Source organism: Aotus nancymaae, unplaced genomic scaffold, assembly GCF_030222135.1.
Source record: "Aotus nancymaae isolate 86718 unplaced genomic scaffold, 86718_ANA_hifiasm-v0.15.2.pri h1tg000002l, whole genome shotgun sequence".
NCBI classification, from domain to species: domain Eukaryota; kingdom Metazoa; phylum Chordata; class Mammalia; order Primates; family Aotidae; genus Aotus; species Aotus nancymaae.
This window is the reverse complement of record NW_026988413.1, coordinates 2339440-2359861: the sequence shown is the minus strand read 5'-3', so window position 1 is coordinate 2359861 and position 20422 is coordinate 2339440. Positions and strand designations below refer to the sequence as shown.

At 37.0% G+C, this 20422-nt stretch overlaps 1 protein-coding gene across 6 annotated transcripts in view; it reads right to left on the bottom strand.

Moving 5' to 3' along the window:
• LMBR1 (limb development membrane protein 1) overlaps positions 1-20422 on the bottom strand; it is a 249167-nt gene that overhangs the window by 135830 nt on the left and 92915 nt on the right. For 4 of the 6 annotated variants that reach the window (XM_064367741.1, XM_064367593.1, XM_064367643.1 and 1 more), the window contains exons 2-4: positions 19524-19596; positions 16502-16541; positions 8934-9073 (exon numbers count right to left, since the gene is read on the bottom strand). In XM_064367741.1, coding sequence (XP_064223811.1) covers positions 8934-9073; positions 16502-16541; positions 19524-19596 — 253 coding nt within the window. The remainder of the gene's footprint in view (positions 1-8933; positions 9074-16501; positions 16542-19523; positions 19597-20422) is intronic. The other 2 variants (XM_064367704.1, XM_064367681.1) reach the window with 1 other exon arrangement.

Sequence of the window (20422 nt, the reverse complement as noted above, 5' to 3'; positions counted from 1 at the left end):
TTTATCTTAATATAACTCTTGTCTTAAAAAAGAAATAATATGTCCATTGTACAAATGCAAACACCAAATGCAATGTAAATATCAAAAAAAAAAAGAAAATATATATAATCCTACAAAAACAGTTAAACTCTTTGTATTTCCCCTTCCAGATATTTTTCTGTGCAGCTACCTACACATGTACTCTTTTTTTCTTTCTACAAAATAGGCATTGGATCATAAATATGGACTTTTTCTAATATCTTTATATATCAACAAATACTAGCCTAAATTATCATCTATAATGGCCAAAAAAAGCACTCCACTGCATCTGGCAAGATTTAATTAATTTCCTATTCCAAACACCAGGATTTTTGTTTTTAATGTTATAAATAATACCTCAATATCCACTAACTACTTTGATACACATTATGATAAATGACTAAACTATCAAGCCCAAATGACTAGTAACATTTAGTGAACGACAGTACATTAAAATTTATTAGGGACTTACTTTTGACTTAGCATCTATTCATAAATAAATGTAATATTTTCTTAACTTCAATTGTTTATACACTAACGGTTTAATTTTTTGGATCTTCTGTGGAACTTAAAAATGAATTTTAAAAGGATGGATCTTGCTTTTTTCCTTCACGTTGTCCAAACAGTATATTGGCTACTCCTGATGACAAATCAAAATACAGCACAGTCCTTACAGCAACTAGTCAGATTCACTGTGGTTATATTTTAACAGACAATCTCAAACTGGGCAATCATGTTACAAATGTTTGTAAATGCCACTCATAAGTGAGTGGACAGCTTAGCCAAAATGGGGCCCCATTAGGGAAAAATAACTCAAAATTTTCTGATTTTATTTAAGAGTACAATCTGATTCCATAATTTTCCTTTCTTCCATATTTTTATTGTTATTTGGCTCTTATTTTAATATTAAACTCATATTACTTAAAATTATCCATTTTAAAGTGAGCAGTTTAGGGGCATTTGTACTAAACTGACCACCTTTACCTAACTCCAAAACATTTTTATCACCCCAAAAGGTTACCCTTTCCAAAAGGAAAACCCAGGAAGTAGCTATATCACTGTTTTTCACCTTATGGAAATAAAGAGTTTCACATTTCCTATTAATTTTTTAACAGTACGAAAGATATGGAAAATGTACACAAGTGGATACTTTATTTTTTCGGTCCATTTTTACCCTTTTTCCTATTTTAATTATAACAAAACAAACTTTCACTATCATTTTAATTTGTCATCTCTGCCCCCTCTACTATAGTTGCTGGCATGTCACGGTCCACCCTGAGTGAATGACGGAACACATCTCACAGCATCAAGCTGACAAGTGATGACAACCACCAGCCAAAATCCAATGGCCAGAGGATCACCATCAATTCTGCCTCACTCCAGTACTCTAGTGTCATTTTTGTATATCACATTTTTCAAACTGTTTTCTCACTGCAGGCAGAGATACATCTTGTTTACATGACACACAGTTTACTAAGGTTAATATTTTACTTATTTATGTTACAAAATTCTCGCCCAGAAAATCAAAGAGCATTCCAAGGTAATATGGTTAACATGTAACATCTCAAACCTGTGTCCAAAATCTAAACACTATATTTAAGCCAAACTAAATATACCTGCACATACAAAAAAAGCATTATCAACACATCTAGCCTCTAATCCATATGTGATTTACACATTAAAGGCACAATCAAAAACATCCATATTGACAATTTTATAAGATAAGCTATTAAATTTCTCTCAAATTAAATTCACTTTTACCAAAATATTCCTAATGACATAATTATAATGACTTTTATTCCTTCAATCAATAAATATTATTGAATGCTTTCAGCATGAGACTACTAGAACAGATGCTCCATGGAAATTGAAGGAATCTGAACACATTCCTGAGTATTCACCGAATCCCATAAATGTCACAAAACTGTAAATGACAGATTGACAAATGAATATAAGTGATATAACTGTGCTTTGGGGAAAAGGAAATAATCAGACTGTTTGTAAACTTCTAGACACTGACTCTGAACTGACACTGACTCCAGGAGACCTTCACTGTGGCTCTTCAGTCAGAGTAGGGGCTTATGGAGGCCAGGTAATCAATGGAATTTTAGCACAGGCGCAACTCAGGACGGGTCCCTGAACCCATCCTGTGGCTGTCTCCTCACTTCCAGAAGGCATCAATGGATTGGAATGGCTAGTGGAATCCCCACACTGATTCTCTGACCTGCGGAGTGAGGGCTATTAACGGTGGGAAAGACCAAGGGGGAGCTACTAAAACTGCATCTACGGAGGAAAACAGTAAACCAAAACAAATCTGCATTCTCGGAGGGATTTCAGAGATTACTGCCACCATCAAGGACTTGAAAGATGCAGGGGTGGGGATTCCCACTACACCCCCATTCGACTCTTACCTGGTCTGTGCAGAAGACAGACAGAGCTTGCAGAATGACAGAAGATTATCATGAAGCTTAACTGGGTAGTGAGTCCAGTTGCAGCTGCTGTACCAGATGTGGCTTCATTCCCTGAACAAATTAACACGTACCTGCTATCTGGCAAATGCTTTTCTCTGTCCCTGTTAGTAAAGATCACCAGAAGCAGTTCGCTTTCAGCTGACAAGGCCAGCAATACACCTTCACTGCCCTACCTCAAGGGTATGTAAACCCTCTCAAGGGTTCTCTAGCCCTGTGTTATTATTTAGTTCATGGGAATCTAGTTCATCTTTTCCTTCCATAAGATATTAATATCACACTGGCCCATTACGTTGATAATATTTTGCTGACTGGACCTAGTGAGTGAGAAGTAACAACCACTGTAAACTTATTGGTAAGACATTTGTGTTTAAAAAAGTGGGAAATAAATCTGACAAAAATTCAGGGGCCCTCTATCGCAGTGAAATTTCTAGGGGTCCCATCCAGTGTTGTGGGGTATATGGAGATATCCTTTCTAAGGTGAAGGATAAATTGTTGAATCTGGCCCCTCCTACATCAAAAAATAGGCATAACATCTAGCAGGCCTCTTCGGACTTCAAAGACAACACATTTCTCCTTTGTGTGTGTTGCTCCAGCCGGTTTACTGAGTGGCCTGAAGAGTTGCTGGTTTTGAGTAGAGCCCAGAATGAGAGAAGGCTCTGCAGCAGCTCCAGGCTCTGTGCAGGCTGCTCTGCCTCCTAGGCCATGTGACCCGGCAGATCCAAGGGTGCCTGAAAGGGTAGAGGCAGAGAGGAACGCGGTGTGGAGCCTTTGGCAGGCTCCTCTCTAGGTAAACTGCAGCACAGGCCCTTAGGATGTTGGGGCAACACCCAACCATCCTTGTGGATAACGACTGCCTTTGAGAGCCAGCTCCTGGCCCACTATGCAGCTTTAGTAGAGACTGACACTTAAACATGGGCCACCAAGTTACCATGGGACCTGAGCTGCCCATCATGAACTGAATGTTTTCTCACCTACCAAGCCAGAAAGTTGGTTGGGTGTGCACAGCAGCATTCCTTCATCAAATGGAAGTGCTATGTGTCTGGGCCTAAGTGGGCCCTAAAGGCAAGAGTTACATAAAGAAGTGGTCCCAATGCCTATGGTCCCCACTCCCGCTACACTGCCTTCTCTCTTCCAGCCTGCACCTACAGTCTCCTGGGGAGTTCCCTAAGATCAGCTGACGGAGAGAGACCTGGGCCTGGTTTACAGATGGTACTGTATGATATGCAGGCACCCACGTCAGTGGACAATTGCAGCAATATGGCCCCCTTCTGGAACATCCCTAAAACACAGCAGTGAAGGGAAATTCTCTGGTGGGCAAAACTATGGGCAGTACATCTGGCTGCTTATTTTGCTTGGAAGGAGAAATAGCCAAATGTGTGATTATTACAAATCAGTGGGCCATGGCCAAAGGTCAGGCCGGATGGTCAGAGTATTGAAGAAACATAATTGGAAAACTGGCAATAAGAAAATCGGGATGAGGTACATGAACAAACCTCTCTGAATGGGAAAAAAAAATGTTGAAGTATTTGTGTTCCATGTGAATGTTCACCAAAGGGTGACCTCAGCAGAGGAGGATTTTAATAATTAAGTGGATAGGATGACTGGCTCTGTGGATACCAGTCAGCCTCTTTCCCCAGCCACCCTTGTCATTGCCCAATGGGCTCATGAACAAAGTCACCATGATGGTAGAGATGGAGACCATACACGGACCCAGCACCATGGACTTCTACTCACCAAGGCTGGCCTGGATATGGCCACTGCTGAGGACCCAATCTGCTAGCTGTGATTTTTATTTTCCAAATGTCCCACCAAACATGCATTTCTTTAAACACATAAACATGTATATACATTTCCCTAACACAGACAAAACAATTAAAAGACAAATTTCCACAGCATTGCCATGTCCCATATCGCACAAAACATATGCCTTTGCTTATGAAAGGCTTCATAAAATACATGAACTTTTTAAAACCTAGTAGGAGCAAAGTTTACAAAACTGTAGTCTTTAAAACAATATGGCACTGGCATAGGAATACACAGACAAACCAGAGGGAAAAAACAGGGAAGTAAAATTCAGCATTTATTTCCTGCTTACTCTGGACCAGGCAATAGACTAGCTACTTTATACTATATATATATATATATTCCACTTACTACATATAACAATTCTATAAACTAGACCTTCATATGGCTATTTTATAGATAAAAGACTGAGACTTTGAAAGTGTAAACAATTTGCTCAAGGTTGTTCAGGGTTTCAGACAGATCTGAAATTAAAGCCCAGGTCTGACTCCAAAACCTATGCACCTTAATTAGCCCAGAAACAGACCCTAATGTAATATTTAGCTTACTGAAAAGAAACATAAAAAAATCAATACAGAAAAGAATAAATATTCAATTAATGGTATTGAGACAACTAGTTGTCATATCTCAATCTTCTAAACACAAAAACAATTAGAGACACCAAAGAGAAAAAGAAAGGCAAAATATTATTAAAAATACTCAAATTCCAGAAAAAAAAGCAATTAAAATTAAAAAGTAAAATAATAATCAGAAAAACATGTATAAAAATTGAATGAAAAGCTGATGTGTTCACACATAAAGAGATCGTAAATTAAATATGAAAAAAGCAACAACCACAAAAAAGGGCAAAGGACATGAATCAAATAAAATTATATATGGGATGAGTTTGGTGGGTCGCACCTGTAATCCCAGCCTTTGGGAGGCTGAGGAGGGCAGATCACTTGAGGTCAGGAGTTTGAGACCAGCCTGGCCAACATGGTGAAATCCCACCACTACTAAAAATACAAAAATTAGCCAAATGTGGTGGCGGGTGCCTGTAATCCCAGCTACTTGGGAGGCTGAGGCAGGAGAATTACTTGAAGCCAGGAGGTGGAGGTTGCAGTCAGCCCAGATTGCTCCACTGCACTCCAGGCTGAGCAACAGAGCAAGACTCCATCACAAAAAAATAATAATAAAAATAGGCCAGGCACGGTGGCTTATGGTCTATAACCCCAGCACTTTGGGAGGCCGAGGCGGGCAGATCACGGGGTCAAGACATCGAGACCATGGTGAAACCCCATCTCTACTAAAAAATACAAAAATTGGCTGGGCATGGTGGCGCGCACCTGTGGTCCCAGCTACTCAGGAGGCTGAGGCAGAAGAACTGCTTGAATCCAGGAAGCAGAGGTTGCAGTGAGCCGAGATCGCACCACTGCACTCCAGCCTGGCGCCTGGCAACAGAGCGACTCTGTCTCAAAATAATAATAATAATAATTATCATTATTATAAAATGACATATGTATTATTATTCTATATTTTATAAGTTAAAATTAAAATGTCCTATCTCACTAAAAATTTTTTAAATTAAAATTACAATAATGAGAAACTCCTTTCCATCCAAGACACTAATATTCATTGTTGTTAAGTTTATGGCTAAAAACAAGAGGCACCTTCATGGTCTGTGAAGAGAATATAAACAAGTAATTCTAGAAAACAGTTTAGCAATAATACTCATTAGCCTAATAATTTTCATTCTAATTTTCATGTAAAGAAATTGTCAGAAACCCAAATAATAATTAAAATTTTAAAATCCTCTAGAGGCTCAACAACAATTACTGGTTAAGTGAAAGGTTCCACAAAGAGGACAGGGTGGGTTTGGTACCTGAGGAACAACTCAGCTATTTTTTATGGCAAATCTGAAAAAAATCCAGGTGGCAAGTCACTGGTGGGATAAATGGTTCCACTCTTAAAAATAACAAAATAGCCTCTGAAAACCACTAGGCTAATATATTGCTATATACATGGCTCAGGGTACAGCCACTAAAAATGATTTCAAAGAACTTAAAAGGTATAGAAAACACAATATTAAATGTTTTAAAGGTATACATTGCATATGCTATATATAATATACACACGCATATGCTGAAAAAGAAGTGTGGATTTTTTCTTGTTTGTACAGTTTAGTATTTTCCATATTCTGTATAGTGACCACACCTTACTTTTATGAACAGGAACAAAATAAGGTTGTGGTTGGTGTTGCTGTTTTTCATATATAGGGCCACAGTATCAGCAAAAGCCTAAGGGACTGCTAAGGTAACTGCAAAAACTGCCTTCTACACTTTCTCAAACAGGAGACATAAAACTAGTCTTACACATAAAACTAGTAACCTCTAAAATTTCAACTTGCTCTTTCCTTCCACTGGATTACAGTACCATGAACAGAATAGCAATGAAAGAACATATATTATTAGTCTAATGAGCCACAGCCTTCTACAGCAACTCCAGTAAGCACATGTTACACATAACAGGCGACATCTTGGCAACACTTGTAGTCCCAGCACTTTGGGAGGCCAAGGTGGGAGGATCACTTGAGCCCAAGAGTTCAAAACCAGCCTGGGCAACATGGCAAAACCCCGTCTCTACAAAAAATACCAAAAATTAGCTTGGCATGGTGTCACACACCTTCAGTCCTAGCTACCTGGGAGGCTGAGGTGGGAGGATGACGACCTGGGCCCAGGAGGTGGGGCCTGCAGTGAGCCATGATCATTTCACTATACTCTAGGGTTGGGTAACAGAGTGAGACCCAGTCTAAAAAAAAAAAAAAAACAGTGATGTTTTCTAAATGCAAAATGCCAACTATAAAAACTACAGCATACACTGTAACAATACTAAACAGGCAGGTTATTCTGGTTTTTTTCCCTTGGATTTGAGATCACAACACCTCTTTATGTTAACTCAGAAACTCCAAATTCACTAACCTGTAATACAAATTTAATGTAAACAAACTTTTCCTTAAAGCTTGTTTTCATTAAATTTGTATTTAATGAAATATAAATACAATCAAATACAAATGTATCTCTGATACTTTTTTTTTAGATCAAATGGCAACTTAGCTTAAATATTGTCAAAGGAGGACATTTTACCATTAACTCATAAGGTTCTTACTAAAAAAAAAAAAAAAAAATTATCAAGAAACTTTTACCTTAAAATGAGAATTTATAAAATAACCATTAATACTGATAACACCAATAATTAATAACATTAACAAAACAATAATTAATAACATAGTTACTAGTAACACAAATCAACACTAATAAAATGAGAGGGGTAGGGCATGATGAGTAAGAGATATAATTCTAACACATAATTACAAAATCTTAACAAAGGATAAATGCTTGAGGTGATGGACACCCTGTTTACCCTGATGTGATTATTTTGCATTACATGCCTGTAGGAAACTATCTCATATAGCCCATAAATATATACACCAACTATGTACTCACAAAAATTAAAATTAAAGCATTAAAAAATAAAAATATTCTGTGAAAGCAGCATATGAAAAGAAACAGAAAAAAAGAAAAATAAAAAAAATTAGGACTCCTCAAAAAAGAATTACACCAGCATGTTCTATGAGAGACAAGAATTCAGTTTACATACACTGAATTGATGTGTAAAAACGGTAAGATTCTTCAGAAAGAAGAGAGAAAGAAAACACCCCACAGCCTAAATAACTATCATAATAGCTACCACCTATTAAGTGCCTACTAAAAGACAGTTACTTTACATACATCATTCCTACTCCAAAAACAAGCCAGCAAGCTGGGTTTTATTTATCTTCCCAATTAAGACAACAGGAAACTACGGTGAGAGGACAGTGACTTGCCCAAAGGCTTCAAAGCAGTAATTCATCATGGTACCTATTTGTACTTGACAGAGAGTGTTTTTCCCCTTCTAGCATATATTTTGAAAAGACTAAAGAAACTACTAGCCAATAAATAAAATGGAAACTACAGCTGCTGTTTTTCAGTTCTTTTCTTTTTTTTTTTTTTTTGAGATGGAGTTTCACTCTTCTTGCCCAAGCTGGAGTGCAATGGTGTAATCCTGGCTCATTGCAACCTCCACCTCCCAGGTTCAAGTGATGCTCCTGCCTCAGCCTCCCAAGCAGCTAGGATTACAGGTGCCTGCCACCATGCCCAACTAATTTCTGTATTTTAAGTAGAGATAGGGTTTCACCATGTTGGCCAGGCTGGTCTCAAACTCCTGACCTCAGGTGATCTGCCAACCTTGGCCTCCCAAAGTGCTGTGATTACAGGCATGAGCCACCATGCCCAGCCAGCTTTTTAGTTCTTAAATGGAAGTTGAGTTCTTCTGACATGTTCAGATAAACAAAAATTCTCTTGCTAAATACTGAAATGAAAATGTATTTATCAAAATCATACTAAGTATAAAAACTGCTTCTTGACTAAGAGAAAAGCCTTTCACAACTAATTAAAAATAGAAATGATAAATAGAATCTGGTTTTCCGACATTACTAAAGACCCAAATAGTTTACTGGAGGAAGTCACAAATTATGAAGAAAACTAATAAAATAAAAACCTAAAAATATGGTGCAGTACAAAATTAAAATATTAATTGTGATTATATTAGGCAATATATACTAACCATGAATCAGGGAGCCATTTAGCCACTGAATATAGTAGTTTTGAGGAAAAGAAAGCAGGATTTCATTGCTGATAATTGAGAAGGGTAAAAGCAAAACAGCCCCAGCTGACACTGCAAGAGTGAACGTGCTCAAAAACAACCTGGAAGAAAGGAGAGCCATCATCACAAGTGATCTGAAAAAGCAACGAACATGAAAGCAAGCAAAATGAATGCAAACTCTTCAATGTTTTAATCCAAAAAGTATTATATTCAGAATTGTATTAAATATATGTAGTTGGGAGACAAATGATATACGTATGGTCCTAGAAGGTACACTATATGAACTCCAAAACTCCTTACTCTATGAAAATGTCAGTAAGTCTAACGAGTAGTACCTAAAAGATAAACATATACTGAAGAGACAGTACTTCACATATTTACAAAAAATAAATTGTAGTTCATTCCTTTTAAATATTTTTCACAATTGCATTTAATTAAAAACTTTGACAATATACGCTAACAGCAATGCAACAACTGTTTGTGAAAAAATTACTTGTGAAACCAGTATAAAAAACAAATTAATTTAAAATATTTATTTCAGAGGAAAAAAATTTACAAAGCCATTGGCCTGACATCTATTTAATGGGTAAAGATTAAATAAATTACAGTAACAATAGAAAACTATTAAACAATATTGTACTATTAATATTTAAAACATTACTTAGTCATTTAAAAAAATAAGATGGCTGTAATAGGTACTAACATGGAATAATATGTAAGTCGACAAAAAAAATGAAAAGCATGGGCAATAAATATAAAACATGCTCTGCCCCCACAAAATGCATGGGGGGGGTACAAAAAAATCCAGCATAATATGTAACAATCCCATAGGAAAGAGGGATTATAAGGGGCTTTCACTTTCTCAGTTATACATTTCTGAAACATTTTTATTTTTTACAACAAACATCTAAACTTTTTAAAAGATTTTAAAAGAATAAATTGGCAAAGGAAAAAGGAACTTCACTAATAGTGGAGATAAAATGAATATTAAAGTTCTATTAAAGTTAATATTGGAAGAAATTAAAAATAAATATAAGAAAGTATTTTTAAAAAGCAAGAAAAAATCATACTACATACACAAAAACACAGAGTAACTTTGAGGCCAATGCCATCTTGTGGCAACCAACAGAAGTGTATTCCTAACCCAAAATATCACCAGCAAACCTCCTTGGCTCAGTAAATCAATGATAAATTTTAAAATGTAGACCATATAATACATACCAAAAATACAATTGAAATCAGATATAGAATTTTTGTAAATTAGTTTTTCTGAACAGACACTGCGTTTCCTGGGAGAAGCCCTCTGACAAGTGCTGTCCCAGGGTCCACGGCCAACTCTGGCAGCGACCAGCCAGCAAGTGATCTCTAGCAAGCTTCTGCAGTCACGGGAGGAAGCTATCCTGATTGCTATCATTCTTTCCAATGCTAAAATTAAGATCAAATCCAAAATCTCACCATTCCAGGTCCTGCACAGCTATCCCAATATGATTTTCCAGGCTTGTCTCGTACCATGACCCATTTCAACATACACTTAGACTCACCTAACCCCCTCATAGCCCAAACATGAAATGGATTCTCAGGATTCCTTCTTGCCCTCTGTACAGTCTACTCACTCCCTAGAATACCCTTTAAGTTGCATGGGAAATTCACACATGAGCTTCGAGACAGACCTCAAACACCAGGTGCCTTGTGAAGCATTCCTCAACTTCTCCCTTCTTGCTCCCCTCAGCAAAATGACTTCCTCTCTTCTTTGGCTCCCACATGCTCTGACCACATGCCTAGCAATTAAGGTCAAATAAAATTTCCAAAGCAAAACCTGGTACCTATGATTTGACAAAACGAGTAAGCTTATGGGGGCAAATAAAGTACTTAAAGTCACAAATGACCCAGAAAATTCTGAATATATGGTCATCATAACTACAATGCTTGCTCTTTCAACAACAACAAAGAAACTAGTAGAACCTATTACACTTTCGGTATCATGACTGGCCCTGGAGAAACACAGAAGATAACAGCATCACCGGTGACTGCCCTTGAGTAGCTCTAAGGACAGCTACTCATAAGAGGGTGATGGGATGGAGCTCCATCCTAGCAGGGAGTGTGATAGGCCCTGAACTAGAAAACTGCAGCAGTGCCCCTGCTCTTGTAACTACAGAAAGTGCCCTTTAAGAATTAAAGGATAGTTTCAGAAATGTCACCTTCTAAAATGGAGCATTATTTTTAAAAATTACATCTTCAGGCTGGGCGTGGTGGCTCATGCCTATAATTCCACCACTTTGGGAGGCCGAGGCGGGTGGATCACGAGGTCAAGAGATCGAGACCATCCTGGTGAACAAGGTGAAACCCCATCTCTACTAAAACATACAAAAATTAGCTGGGCATGCTGGTGTGTATCTATAATCCCAGCTACTCGGGAGGCTGAGGCAGGAGAATTGCTTGAACCCAGGAGGCAGTGGTTGCGGTGATCCAAGATCGCGCCATTGCACTCCGGTCTGGGTAACAACAGCAAAACTCCGTCTCAAAAAAAAAAAAATTACATCTTCAGAGTAATGCATCTTTTCTAATTCTGGTAGTAATAAGACAAGTGCTTTCCCAAATATCTCACACTTGTGACTATCTTCTTAATCCAACCGGGAAGGCAGAACCTCTCCTTGTCAGCACATACTCAGATGCTGAATATAACTAGTCACTGAATATAACTAGTGTGAAAAAAATAAGCCATATCTATAGATCATATTGTAAAGTGTCTTTGCAAGGTGATGATGAATTAATAAACCACCTTAAATCACTTTCACACTCCTTTAAAATACTTACAGTTAGCAAACCAGGACCAGGAACCTTGAATTATGAGTCTCTAAATCTCCTGTTCTTAACCCCCATCATCAGTGATGTGGCTTGGATATTTGTCCCCGCCAAATCTCACGTTGAATGTGATCCCCAATGTTGGAGGCGAGGGTCTGCCTCATGGGAGGTGTTGGATCATAGGACCAGATCCTTCATGAATGGCTTGGCACCTTTACTACAGTAATGAGTGAATTCTCATTCTGTTAGTTCACAAGGGAGCTGGTTGTTTAAAGGAAACTGGCACCTCTTCTTTCTCTCTTTCTCTTGATCCCCCTTCACCTTCCACCATGAGTAAAAGCTTCCTGAGGCCTCGCCAGAAACCAAGCAGATGGTAGTGTCATGCTGGTACAGCCTGTAGAAGTGTGAGCCAAATAAATCTCTTTTCTTCATAAACTACCCAGTTTCAAGTATTTCTTTATAGCAACACAAAACAGACTAACACAATCAGGTTCTTCCTGAGCTTTCTACCACGGCTCTGCAAATGACTGAATCTCATTTCATTCCCAGCAAATGACTGAATCTCATTTCAGAGTGGAAAAAAGGGGTACAATCCCTCCATACTTACCACCTGATAGAGCTGTCAACAGACAATTATTATCCTATCTGTCAAAGGAGGAAGTCTTTCTCCTGCTTATCTGTGCCAATCTCCACCTCAGCCGTCTCCAGGGGCCTTGCTTCACCAGTCATCCTCCCTCTAGCTGCTGATCAGCCAAAAATAAATATCCTCAGGTGCTTCTGCTCTTTCAAAATGCTTCTTAAGCAGAACTCATATATCACACCTTTACTTCTTTATCCTCAACTTCTTCATTAGCCCACTGCAGTAGGACTTCTGCTCCTCATCTAGTACTAAAAAGGTTCTCCTTATGGTCAAATCCATCAGATACTTTTTCACTGCAATCTGAGTATGACCTGTGACATTTCAAGTTGATAAGCACTACACTTCCTTCTTGAAACTCTTCCACCAACTTCTACAATATTCCCTTCTTCCTAATTTTTCAGCCCCACACTCATTGTGACATTCAAGTTGCTTAAACAAATAAATGCTTTTTTATTTATTTGTAGTTATCAACAAAATGAAAGACCTCACATTTTAAAAACTCCACTGCAAAATACAAGTTACCATAAAAATGTATTTCATGAGTTAATATCTCAATATATATTTTTAATTAAAAAACAAATCAGAAGCAAAACCTGCCACTTTACATCTTAAACTTTAACAGGTTGATAATATCTAATCAAGAAGTATATGTGGAAACAAGATTTTATCATAGTTGAATTTAAGTCATTCAAAATTATTCAGTAAGATGTATATGGTGTTGATGACAAAGAAAATTTCGTATTCAGCATCTGGCTCACATCCTCCCAAATATCATCAAAAGGTCTGATTCTCTGGGCAATAGAATAACAAATTGAGTGACATTTTACATTCATCTGTGAAATGTTGGCATACCAGCATTCAATCTTAAGTCTTCATCTCAGCTAATCAATAAACATTTGCTGCATGAATTAGGCTTCCTAATACATCACTCGAAACCAGTGGTTCTTAAGCAGCAGCACTGTCAGGATCACCCGTGGAGCTTCTGTTAAAGCCCGTCTCAGAGATTCGACCTCAGTGAGTCTTTCAGGTGGGGCTCCCTCACTAGACAAGTATTTGCAGAGTGCCTACTCCCCTGTGTCAGGACTGTGCTGGGCACCTGAGAACAGTGAACCAACAAGCCAACATTCTTGCTTGAGGAGGGTTTATCCTGGACTGGAGAGAGTCAGGCAATAAACAATAAAACATTAAATATGTAAATATATAATATGCTAAAGATGATAAGTGCCACAGAAAAACACCGTAAGGAGGATTGGAAATGGGGAGGAGGACATACGGGTTTCAATATTAAGTGTGAGATATTAGGGAATATTACTATTCAATATTAAGTGTGGGACAGTAAGTGTGGGATATTCCTTAGGGAAGGCCTCAATGAAAAGTTGAGACTTGGGGAAATAAAGCAAAACAAAACAGAAGAAGGTGAGAGAGTTAATTCAATGGAATATCTGACAACAAAGAATTCTAAGCAGACAAAACGGGTCAAAAATCCTAAGGTGGAGGAAACATTAATTTCACACCTATTGTGCATCAAGCACCCTACACTAGATTTTTTTTTTTTTTTTTTTTTTTTTTTTTTTTTTTTTTTTTAGCAAATGCTATTTAATCCTTACCACAGTACTACAAAGTAGGTGGGAACTCTGTTTTACATAGAGGAAAGTGAATGTTCCTCAGTATCTTCTGGACTTAAGTTAATCTTGGATCCAGAATTTGAACCCAGATCCCTCTAACTCATCAGTTCTCACTCATTCTACCACAGCAAAAGACAAAGAGATCAATAGAGACAGGGAAGAAAGATGGGAGAGACTAGGTCAGACTCCTTCTCTCAGGTGACCTCTTTCCCCTGCAGCTCTCCTAACTGTTTCACCACTTTATATGAACCCCCTGCCCCTCAGGAAGAGGATTTCTGTACACATCCCCAGAATACAGAAACCACCTGTGACTGCTAAAACCCAAACCCCTTGCATGTGCTATGCCAGCTGCCCCGAAAGCAGGTAAAGATGCTCCTGGGCATCTACCATAAGGACACAGCACCTCACCCTAATGTCAGTCAATGTACTTTTAGGGGTAAAAGACAAAGTGATGTGTTCCTTTCCATTTATAAAGTATGGATCTGTAAGTACATTTAAGTCGATTCACCACCACAGGTGGTACACAGACTGAATGGAGAGGAGAAAGGTACATACCTCACTTGCCCTTCACACACAGAGGTTTCACATGGAGAGGATATCTACCTTTATTCAGTCTGTTATTCATTGTAGCTTCTGCAAGGTGGCAGAAGTGGAGTTTTAAAAAAGCAGTAATTTACACAGAGAAAAAAATGATTCACTCAATTTTCACAAATGTCACAGGGCTAGGAATATAACGAAAACCCCTAATTCTGTAAATTTAAAACATCAAGTTTTGGGCCTAGGTTTTAAAGCTAGAGAGTAAGAATTTCCATCATAAAGTTACAGCTATTTTTATTTCTTATCTAGCTTCCCTATGTCATTTAAAATAAATTACCAAATCTAGTAAATCATAGTGCATTTGTATTCATTTTTCAGTTAGGAATCAAATCAGGCCTAGTCATTTATTAGCTGGGAGTTATTAATTTTTTACTGAGGTGAAATTCACATTACATAAAATTTACCATTTTAAGGTGAACAATTCAGGGGTGTTTAGTTCATTCACAGTGTTGTACAACCACCTCTTTCTTTCATGTTCATCACCCCAAAAGAAAATGTCATACCCATGGATCCCCATTCTCCTCTCCCTCAGCCCCTTGCAATCATCAATCTGCTTTTGATTTATCTACTCTGGACATTGCTTATAGATAAAAGGCCACTATGTCTGGCTCCGTTCACTTAGGATGGTCCATCCACATTACAGCACATCAGTACTTCATTTATTTTTATGGCAGAATACTATTCCATTGTATGTATAAGTATTTATTTGCACATGTATACGCCTATGTGAAAGAACATAGAATCTTTCTCTTCCTCTTCCCCTCTTCTTACTTCCCTCATCCTCCTCAGCAAAGGATGCATAATCTGATACTAATTATGAAGAAAGATCAGACAAAACCAAATAACTATCCAATATCTTCAAAAGCATCAAGGTCAGGATACTGAAGAAGTGTTTGCGCCTGAAGGAGACTAAAGGACATGACCCCCAAATGCAATGTGTGATTCTGGACTGGATCCTTTCACTACAGCAAGGACATTATTGGGGTAAGCGGTAAATTTGAATGGGGTATAAGTGGAACTGTTGTCTATGCTAATTCACTGTTTTGAGGGTTGCATGGTAGATACCTAGGAGAATGTGCTGTTTATAGGAATTATACATGAAAATATCCTGAAGAAATGAAGCATCAGATGAGCAATTTCTAAACAGTTTGAGTGAAAAAAACTTTGTTTTCTACTTCCACCTTTTCTATAAATTTGAGATTTCAAAAGAATTTTAATGTATCAATTAAAAAATCCTGGAATACAGAACTTTCCTATATAGGTGCATCTGTGCAATTTCACATTTAAACAAGCAAAAATTAACAGAAAGGAATTCACTGCTTTCCATTAAGTATGATACTTCAACAAAATTAGAGGACCTCCCTATCATATCTCACCGGTGTACATAAGGAATCTGAAGGACAGTCTGGATCCACCTTCCTGCCCACAGCGGGCAGGTTTAGTTAATCAGAGGACATGTCTGCTGCCTGGTTCAAGAGCGTGATAGTCTTCTCAGCAGACTGTTCAAACAGCGAAGAGTCTTCTTTCTTATGACCAGGCAATTTTCTCAAACTGAAGGCCATTTCCTCATTTAATCCCCTGAAGATAAAATCTGTCAGCTCCTTAAATATGCAAATTTCAATAGGAGATCATCGGTGCTCAATTATTCATACATATTTGCTCACATATGCTTTCCAAGAATAGGATTAATATGCTAAAGCTGTTGTAATATGAAATATGTATATGAAAGAAGAAAAGGATAATACAAGCTGTTGTAACGTGCTGCGTGAATATTTTCCATATTTCTGTTCAAAAATTAGAATTGGATTTTGACAATTTATGACTTAAGAAGCAGAAACAGAACAACAGAACTTTAAAATACATACGAAATCCTGTTGACAATGGCATCTTCATCTTCTTGTTCATCTGCAAAAATGTTTTAGGTATTAATATTCCTTTATCTTCTAACAAAATGTATCAATAATTTACTAAAAACTATAAACACAAACTTAAAAAGGCAATTATTGAACAGAAACAATTTTCAAAATGCACCATATTTGTTTCAGCATAGATCCAAATTTAAATCTCATTAAATCAAGTAGTATGGTATATAGAGAATGGGATGTTTTGATTAACAAAATCCTGATTAATAAAACTACTATATGTAAATTGAAATTGTCCAAGAAAATAAAACTTAGTAGAACCTTAGTACCATTATGAAGTAAACTGTTATACAATGTTAATAAAACTGTTAATAAATAAAATTTTCTGGTTGATAACAGCCAACAAAAATTACTATAAAATTAAAATTCAGAAACATAGAACTCATCTAACTTTCTATAATTTGAGTTTGTCACTAATAATAGTAGCAAGGAGTCTCTTGAACCATCCTAACTAACCTTGGATACTACTGCATCAGTAACTCATAATTATTGAAGTTACAAACAGAAATTGGCAGGGCGCAGTGGCTCACACCTGTAATCCCAACACTTTAGGAAGCTACGTGGACAGATCTCTTGAGCCCAGGAATTCAAGACCACCTTGGACAACATAGGGAGACTCCATTTTTACAAAAAAATCTTAAAAATTAGATTTTTAGCCTGGACATTTAGCCTGGACAGGCCTGTAGTCCCGTCTACTCAGGAGGCTGAGGTTGGAGGATCACTTGAGCCTATGAGGTCAAAGCTACAGTGAGCCATGATTGCCCCATTGCTCTCCAGCCTAGGGGACAGAATGAGATCTTATCTCAAAAAATATTATATATATATATAATTCTACTATATATATATATATATATATAATTCTACACCATATATAGTATCTTAACTATATATGTAATTATATATATTGCATATATATTTTATATACTATATAATATATATTTTATATACTATATAAATTATATATGCTTACATATAATTTTAAATATATAATTATATATGTATAATTTTATATATCATATATTAAATTATATATAATATAAATTATATAAGATAGAATTATATAATACATATTATATATGTGATATATAATTTTATATATATACACAAAAATATATATATATATAAAATTATATATAACTATATATTAAGTATATTGAATATATTAAAATATATTTAAAATTATATATAAAGTTTGCTTCATCTTTTTTAAGTAGCAGATGGCCTTCACTCTGACACTCTCCTTCTTGCTCATGCCTGTCAGCAATCTCTTTTGTCCTCCCACATAAACTTACAAGCTAAAGAGACTGTCCAATTATAAGAATACCATAAACCCTCCTGGCCCATTCTTCCTAAATGCCTAATGTTCTCCAAGGCTCTCTGCTCAGGTCTCTGGAATTCTGTGCACCCACCTGCTTCGGTATCAAGGACATATTTGGGCCATTCTATTAGTCCATCTCCATTCTTAATTCCAAGATGCCCAAAAGAACTTTACAACCAAATGTTCCACAAAAGAACATAGTTACAATTACTTTTTATACACTGTTGAGCTCACATCCAATTAATCATCAAGTCTTGGCCAGGCACAGTGGCTCACACCTATAATCCCAGCACTTCGGGAGGCTGAGGCAGGCAGATCACCTGAGATCAGGAGTTCCAGACCAGCCTGGCTAACATGGTGAAACCTCATTTCTACTAAAAATACAAAAATTAGCTGGGCATGGTAGAGCATGCCTGTAATCCCAACTACTAGGGAGGCTGAGGCAGGAGAATCACTTGCACCAGGGAGGCAGAGATTGCAGTGAGCCAAGATCATGCCACTGTACTCCAGCCTGGGTAACAAGAGCGAAACTCCGTCTCAAAAAAAAAAGAATGTTTTACTATCTCCATATTCATTTCACTTCTATTCCCAACCCCAGCACTCTACCAGCTAGGTGCAGAGTCCTCATCACTCCCCCACCACTCCTGTACTACTCTAAAAATCACCTGATACATCTCCAGTTTCCCACTCACCAACCTCTAATTTCATGTAGAATGATCCATTTATATTCATTCATTCATTCTCTCTCTTTCTCTCTCCCCTTTTGTGCCTATAGTCCATGAAACCATGCCAATGAATTTTTTAAAATAGCTAAGATACTATTTTGAATCTGTATCTTCAAAATTTTTAGAGGTTATAGAATCCACTGGGTACTTCAGTGCAGTCACAGAGCCAAGTAACAGTACTAAAGTAATACGCTAGAGCAAGCACTATAACCTTATTTCTCTCAAAAGTCCTACAAGTTTAAACTGATAACATAGTATCAAGAAATCATTAACTATTCATATAGCACCTACTATTAGCCCAACATCACAAGTAGATAATCCTGTGATTTTCAGAAAAGAGCTGAGATTTAACAAAAGACAGTAAGGCAATTGCTTAAGTACTTATGAAACCCTGACCTAAAAAGTCTGAATTAATGAGCACAAAGTTCATTAAAAAAGAGTAAAGATATGGTAGTCCCTCTGGCTGGATAAGGATATATGTGAAAGAATAAAAGGAGAATACAAGATGCTAATAATTGGATACTAAATAGTATTATGGAGACTTAAACATCTACTATATGCTCTAGTAGCCAGAAAAGGTATGGAATGTGGATGAGTAAAACGTTCAAAGTCAGAGCCGCTCACAAGGAACCAAATATCCTCGTAAACTTGAGAGTTTCCCAGATACTCAATAGCCTAGCACTATTCTTAGTTGGACATAAGAATTGTGATAAACAAGGACTCTGGACTAAGAGGATGACTCTCAGAGTTGTCAAATTCCCTGGAGGTTATTTTTAGTTCTCTTAGTAGCAGACAACTGCTTACTTCAATCACCAGCAAATTCAATACACTATGACACTGAAGTGTACTAATATACCCCATAAACCATGCCTAGACCACTTGGCATTCTAATAAAGGTTTTAATTGAAATGTTTCCACTTGCCTGATTTTCTCTTGTATCTTGTGATGATGAAGTAGGAAACAACGTAGAGAATGGCAAAAAGAAGGAAACATATCTGAAACAAAACAAAGTTAACGGATCATTTACTCTTTTGCATATCTTTTTTAAATAATAGAAGATATCTGTGACATTTACAGGAAAAAAAGATTTAAACTATTAAAAAGTTAAAATGTTGGACATTTTACTGATGTTTTAACAAAATATAGGCCAGGTGCAGTGGCTCACGTCTGTAACCCCAGCACTTTGGGAGGCCAAGGCAGGAGGATCACCTGGGGTCAGGAGTTTGAGATCAGCCTGGCCAACATGGTGAAACCCTGTCTCTATTAAAAAAATACAAAAAAAAATTCAGCTGGGTATGGTGGCAGGCACCTGCAATCCCAACAACTCCAGACTCTGAGGCAGGAGAATCACCAGTGAACCGAGATCACACCATTGCACTCCAGACCGGGCAACAAGAACAAGACTCCATTTCAAAAAAAAAAAAAAAAAAAAAATTTTAACAAAATATTCATTTATATGAACTGGTCAATTAGCCCCATTTAATATCATTAAAAAAAAAAAAAGAGGCCCAATGGAGACTTTTCTTTCCATAACTTGATCAAATGTTTTTCAAAATCATGTGGAAGTGTGAAGAACTAGACTATCATCACTGACAATGCTGAAAAATAAAGTCAATTAGAAACTACTAAGCCTATAAAATATTAAAACATTATCAAAAGCTTCAATTCGTGTAAAGAATGTGCTGGCACCAAAAGCTGACAGATATATTAAACAGATTCCATTATATAAAAGTTTAACATACAAAAAGAATCACAAATCAATGTGGGTAGAAAATAATTATTCAATAAATATACTCCATATCAAACCAAAAGGCAGTTGAA